General features: G+C 41.0%; 1 protein-coding gene across 1 annotated transcript; it reads right to left on the bottom strand.

The window, feature by feature from the left end:
- Positions 1-254: 254 nt before the first annotated feature.
- LOC124125644 (hemicentin-2-like) lies at positions 255-6489 on the bottom strand. Its single transcript, XM_048385377.1, has 12 exons — positions 6363-6489; positions 5150-5473; positions 3685-3939; positions 3214-3534; positions 2561-2851; positions 1997-2281; positions 1641-1796; positions 1297-1315; positions 1097-1149; positions 892-987; positions 614-724; positions 255-422 (listed from the first exon to the last, which is right to left on the bottom strand). Exons 1-12 carry the CDS (start codon positions 6433-6435, stop codon positions 394-396), a joined length of 2013 nt encoding a protein of 670 aa, XP_048241334.1. The 5' UTR covers positions 6436-6489; the 3' UTR covers positions 255-393.
- Between the last annotated feature and the right edge of the window lie 845 nt (positions 6490-7334).

The raw sequence follows: 7334 nt of genomic DNA, 5'->3' as shown, positions 1-7334 counted from the left end.
CTGTACCTTTTCTCCCAATACCCATTGTCACATCTCTCCCGCTTTTGGATGCGATCGTTCGGCCATCGCGTTTATCTGCGTTGCTCAGGTTCATCTATGGGGCACAACTCACAAGACACTCCCCCCCCCCCCCGTCTTATATACGATGTCATCAAGTAGCGAGCGCATGTTCGAATCTCCAGAAATGACACTTCGTTCTTTATTGTCGTTCGCGATTTATCGCGTAGCTATCTTATATATGTTAATTTAATGCAAAGCAGATAATATATTTAATACCATAAGATAACAGTCATATTTTGACGTAAAAATGTACACTATATGAAAGATTAACATAATTTTCAGTTCCCGCACCGTATTTTCCCGTCCAGTGATATCATCGCTTCCAGTGCTTGTTTACTTTTTCCCATAGTCAGGATCTGAAACTGCATCACATGGAATGAAGACCCGGAAACTAATTTCAAGTTATCAAATGATGACAGGGTAAACGTTTTGTACATCAGGACACAGGAGGAAACGTATGTTTCCTTTTGAAACTTAAATGACTTCTTGTGTACAATATATTATGCAACCTTTCATTCTTTTCAGGGGTATAGATATTCTAAATAATGGTTACCTCGAGATTGAGCGCCGCTGTTCTGATATGGAGATGCGTTGATGGACTCGTACGATACTGGAGGAGCTTCTGTCATGTCTTCGTATGTACTTGTCTCTGATTTGGGCTCGACTGAAAATATGTTTCGTGACACATTTACAAAGAACAAATTCAAATGTTACACATCTGTGTAAACGTAACACAACGTTTAATAGCACACCGATGATCTGGCAGTACCTCAACTGAGTTTGTCAACTGAGAACTGCTATAGTATATAAAATGTCAAAGTATCCATCTACCGTTTGTATTCTCATAAATCTTCAACTGTGTGTAATGTTGTTTTTCCGAAGCCTCTTTATCCATGCTTGGGTACTGAGCTGGACTTTTGACGTGATCTGTAACAAATCAGTACGAACATACAATAACGGTGTTAGGGGGGAGTAGAAACAGTCATATTTGTGAACAAAACAATCTATCTGACGAACATTGCTGACTTCAACCTACCCAAGGATGAATATCCTATGTTTTCCATTTCTTCTTTTTCGGGATTCCTTGTGCTACAAAAGTAAAGAGAGGTCTGTTTATGGCAATTAATAATGGAAAGGAACATCTTCAATATATGATTTGTTTTCTGATTTTAAAGGACATCTACCTTATTACAAAAGAAAATATTTCAAAACGTTTTATTCATACATTTAGTCTACCTTTTGTGTAAAGCAGCTCCTGCAAAGAAGAGAATGCATTATATAGTACCCTGTAATACACACATTAAACATGTTGCAAAGGGAGAATATGAAATGTGAAACGTCAATGACTTAATACAAGAAATATCAACAACAGTTTGTGTTATAATCAATTCCATTTACATTCCCAAACTGTATGTGCTCATTCTGAGTCAGTGCTGATTTAGATGCGTAGGTAATCTCACTTTCACGCATATCATTCATGTATATCTCCTGAAGGCACATTTCAATGAAATATCGACAAATCACCTTTTCACTCTACGTGCAATACTGTTGTTAGGTAAACATGATATTTAACAACATACCTTTCAAGATGTTTCCAAACCTGAACCCCTTCCTATAGAGGACAATCAGAACTAGGCCTTCAATCAGCAAGGTAAGAAGGAGGGTTCCTATCGTACTTCCTGCTATTACACCTGTGATGTTATATTCGGCTTTGAGTGGTTGCTGGCTTTTTGGACCTGCAGTATAAAATGGGTATTATATGAAATAAGTATTGACTTCTTTTTACTGAAAACAGACTTTTGTATTTTGATCATGTGATGAGCTTGATAAAGGTGTCATTTACATCAAACAGGCTTTTTACTCCAAGCTTAACTGAATGAGGGGGAGTTACCAATTGCACCTATTAATCCCTCCAGAAACAGATAAAGGTACTCACAGCTGACATTGAATGTCCTGACATCAGATTGGTTGTATCCTCCATACTGCCACGCCCCCAGACACTGACACTGCTGACTGTTCTGACTCCTGCTGACAACGAAGGAGAGAGCAGATGTCCTGGTCTGACCACTGTCACTGACCGATGCTGATCCAGTGCCCGGACAGGACCACGTGATAGTAGCTAGAGGATTTCCTCCTGTCAACGAACAGCTGATAGTCTCTGTGTCTCCTTCAAACATCAGAGTCTGAAATTCTGTGATGGAAGGAGGGACCGGCGGTGGGTCTGAAACAGGAACAGCCATGATAGTAACTGTATATAGAAATGCAAAAAGCATGGATGTGACAGTGGAGGACAATACTATATCTGAAATCGTTAAGTAGGTGTTATCCACTGTACACTACCTTCTTTCATTAAACAGTGTCCACAATACATACAAGAGTCAGTGGAAATATCATCTTTATATATCACTTTGCTCGCCACTGTATCTAAAATGATCTTACAACCTTCACATGTACTTCAAATGTGAATCTGAACTGCTATTAATCAATTGTAAACACGCACACTTGACATCCATTGATGCAGAACCAGTCTGTGTTGCTGATGTTCTGGTGTTTCTGACCTGACATCTCACTGTGGTCTTGTCTTTATTTGGCCTGAAGGTGAGAGTCTGTGACCACCAGGTAGAAGATCCTGTCACAGGCCCTGTGCTACCATCTACAGGTGTTCCATCAATGTAGTCCCAGTTGAAGGTCAGGTTGGGATAAACTGTGGTAGTACAGGTCAGGGTCAGGTTTCTGTTCTCGAAGGCTGCAGCGTTGTCTGGCATTGTGACATCAACCTGTTCTGGTCCGACTGCAATGCAGTAATATTATGTGTATTACTACTACCATACAGTTTAGTACAGTACATTACCTGCGGCTACACCATAATATTTACCATAAAGCATGTTCATAGATCGTTAATCAACATCAACGTGGTCTCCGTTATATTTAATTGACATGCTGTTAGCTGGAGAAATAATTGTGATCAAGGCACACCATGAGACTAGGTTTAAGTCGTTGTGGTATTTTGTCAAGTAATTAGATTGAATGACTGCCTTACTGCTACCAACGGCATCCAAGTCAGTGCACCAACTAAGGCTGAGGCTAATATTCAGCTCTACCTATCGACTCATTGACAAGTATATATCAAACATCCAGTAGAGAGTTACTCACACCACACTCCCACCCGGGCATTGTCGGACTGTACTGGGGAGGGGGTGTGGATGTTGGTGGCTCTACAGTAGACTGTGTGGCCCAGGTCTGACCTCCCCACAGAGTTGAAGGTCACGGTACTGGTTGTCTGGACAGCCACCCCAGTGGTGCTGTTACTGGAGATCCCCACTGTTACCTCAACACTGTTCTTGTACCACGTGACAGTAGCTGCAGGGTAGCTGGCCGAGGTTGCACACGTCAACGTCAGCGGTTGACCCTCAGCAGCCCCAACTTCCTGGTTGGCGGATGTGATGGTTGTAAGGGACACGCTGCTGACAGCAACTGTATAGAAAGTGAATTCATGCATTTAATATGAAAATACAGTATATAACAAAGTATAATAAAGTCCTTTGTATTGGTGTCAATATCATCGGCATCAGTCAATGTATCCTGTTTATTTATGATGTTTTGGTCATTTATACATTTACTTACTTTCCGGATAGGAATAGGTAGAGTTGACGGTAGTCTGTGTGTTGGATGCCTGGCAGTAGTACAGGGAGTTCCTACTGTTGCCTGTCAGCTGGTAGTTGATGGTGGCTGTCCAGCCAGTGTTTCCCTCCACTGCTGCTGGGCTGGTGGTCACACTAATCCCGTCTCTGTACAGCGTCATGGACGGCGGTGGGTTGGAGACAGCGACACAGGAGACAGATGTAGTGGTTCTAGCAATGGTAACACTGCTCAGAGGAACTGGAATTATAACATAGCTTTATGGAATATGGCGGTAGGTTGGAGACATTGTCTACATATTAAGTGGTTCTAGTGAAGGTATCACGGTTTGTGTGATCCTTAAGTACCTACCACTGTGACGTATGGCGTGTCTTTGAAGAAAGGAATCATATTATCAGACGTTGTAAAATATTATTATTATGCCCTGCAATTTACTGCGTGTAAATCTCACTTTGAAACCAGCTGTATCAGTATGTCACATTGAAACTTACAGTGATGGTTACCCTGTAGTTAAACAAGACGAACACATTACATACTTACCTGGAACATCCATCTGTATCTGGTAATGCTCTATGTTCCAATAACGATGGTCACACTGTAGTTTAACTAAACATACATATAACATACTTACCTGGAACATCCATCTGTATCCGGTTACGCCCTTTGTCCTTTTAATGATGGTTACACTGTAGTTTAACCAAGCTTACATATAACATACTTACCTGGAACATCCATCTGTATCTGGTTACGCTCTATGTTCCAATAACGATGGTCACACTGTAGTTTAACTAAACATACATATAAAATACTTACCTGGAACATCCATCTGTATCCGGTTACGCCCTTTGTCCTTTTAATGATGGTTACACTGTAGTTTAGCCAAACATACATCAAACATACTTTCCTGGAACATCCATCTGTATCTGGTTATGCTCTATGTTCCAATAACGATGGTCACACTCTAGTTTAACTAAACATACATATAACATACTTACCCGGAACATCCATCTGTATCCGGTTACGCCCTTTGTCCTTTTAATGATGGTTACACTGTAGTTTAACCAAGCATACGTATAACATACTTACCTGGAACATCCATCTGTATCTGGTTACGCCCTTTGTCCTTTTAATGATGGTCACACTGTAGTTTAACCAAGCATACGTATAACATACTTACCTGGAACATCCATCTGTATCCGGTTACGCCCTTTGTCCTTTTAATGATGGTCACACTGTAGTTTAGCCAAGCATACGTATAACATACTTACCTGGAACATCCATCTGTATCTGGTTACGCCCTTTGTCCTTTTAATGATGGTCACACTGTAGTTTAACTAAACATACACATAACATACTTACCTGGAACATCCATCTGTATCTGGTTACGCCCTTTGTCCTTTTAATGATGGTCACACTGTAGTTTAACTAAACATACATCAAACATACTTACCTGGAACATCTATCTGTATCTGGTTACTCGCTCTGCCCCCAAACTGATAGTCACACCTCCAGCTGAGTCTGTCTCTGCCGTACACGGCGTTGTTGATGGTGAGGGTGTAGTTGGTGGAGCTGGGGCAGGAGGTGGTGTAGTCAGCTGGGACAGATGGGGAGGTGGAGCTGCAGCTACCCTGACTTACTCTGTAGAATGTAGTTCTATTCAGCCACTGTATAGCTGTATGTGAAGCTTCTCCTGTGTAACACATCAGAGTACAGCTTCCCCCTGCCTGCACAGACCCTCCACATGATGACGTCAGCTGATAGTTCTGGGCATTAACTGAAACAGAAGTAAATACTAGTATATTGTAACTTGATATACTGAGGTTGACAGAACGATGTCCTACCCAATGTTTCACCATATGGACAGAATCTGTATTGCTGTAAACAACTTAAAGAGACAAACTTGCTAACAGGATGTGAATGTCAATAAAGGAGCATTTAAGGAGGCAAAAATATCTGCTATCCAGTATTCCACCTATCTGACTGATTCAACTGCTTTTATCACTTACAACACATCTGATGTCACTTTATTCACGATTTGGGGAACATGTGTCTTTGTTGTCTACGACAATGCAATTCACTCTGCAGTGTTGCATCTCTTTGCTTTTCCAGAGACATCTGATTGTGGGTTCGAATACCAGTTCTCCCTCATCATGTTTCTTGGTCAGTCCTTCCACACCCGCGCTCGTGGGTTTCACCAAAGTGAATGTCCAAGACGTGCCTATATTGTAGCTTTCTTCCTTTGGCAATCTGAGACGCCGAGCTGTAACTGAAATACTGTTCAAACCAGCGTTAAACCCACCCACTAACTCTTTTTGAAACAATTCTCGTTATTCCGTTTCATATAATAAACATAGTACGCAGTCAGGACCTGATAAAAGGTAAATATTTACCGAGATAGGTTATTTTTCTTTATTCATGTTTATGCTTTATGTTCACAACAATTAACCACGTGTATAAATCACACTCTTTACTATCAACATGCAGAGATACAGGGATATACCTGGAGGCGTGTCCTACCCGCTCACATATAAGTTTAATCTACTTCCTCGTTCTATTTTCAGCGACTGTATGTGTGGGGACAGAGGTGTGAGATTTATTACATTAACTCTGATAAAATGGCAAATTTCAGATGAACAAGAAAACAGTCAGATACGTGTACCTACCCACGTGTTTGTGACATATGTCCACCAAGATAGCTCCAACTGTGAGGATGAGACGGGTGTACAGCATGGCCATGTCGGCAGTGTGTGAAACTAGGCCGTGTGTCAGAAGTAATACATATTGGCGCTGGAGTACAATGTATTTAACTTCCGGCTTGAATGAATGGGCTAATGTAGACATAAAATAGGTCTTTGAGTGAACTATGAACCAAAAACTAGGTCGTGTGTCACACATTCTTGTAGCAGATATTAGTGTTGCGTATTACTGTATACGTATAGACTGTATGCATGTGTCTGTGTAGACATGGTATAGACGAGTATCCATTTATGATATTACAAGTAAGGTGAGTTAGTGCGTGATCGTGGCACGTGATCATCTAGCAGGACATGCGTTCTCTTTTCACAAACATCCAGTGTACTCACTGGTCTTCAGTGATCCTGTCATATTATTTCCATTGCTATTTGCCTTTTACGCCTAATGGAATTCTATGCGGATAATCGAGGTATCCTCAGGCGTTGCTATCTCTATTCCTAATCTCCATAGAGATGTGTATAATTTCAATGCAGAATGCTGTTACCAGAAAGGAGAAACTGCCAATGTCTTCTTAGTCTCTTTATTGAACCAGTGAACCACCACATATCTGTGCCTGTTTGTTACAGTCTGACTGTTGCAGTCCTTCTCACATATTGCCTTGATTCACAGGTCCTATAAACCAATGATCCAACTCTCCGTTGATTGGCTACTGACGTTGTGGGCGTGTAAAATTATGTGCATGAATTAAACAATCGCCTGATTTACGTCACGTCACAGTAAGTATTTCTAAACCTGGGATGTTTATCAATCTCGTCATTTTTGTCTGCTTTAATATATACAACTACTTTTGGTTATTGAGGTATGAATCGAAAAGCCGATGTGCAAACTTTTGTACGAATCCGCATTCAATACATTGCAATAACAACAATCACATCACACTT

Source organism: Haliotis rufescens, unplaced genomic scaffold (genome assembly GCF_023055435.1).
Source record: "Haliotis rufescens isolate VD_foot unplaced genomic scaffold, xgHalRufe1.0.p SCAF_578, whole genome shotgun sequence".
NCBI lineage: Eukaryota > Metazoa > Mollusca > Gastropoda > Lepetellida > Haliotidae > Haliotis > Haliotis rufescens.
The sequence above is the reverse complement of the archived record's forward strand: the minus strand, read 5'-3'. Positions and strand labels throughout refer to the sequence as shown.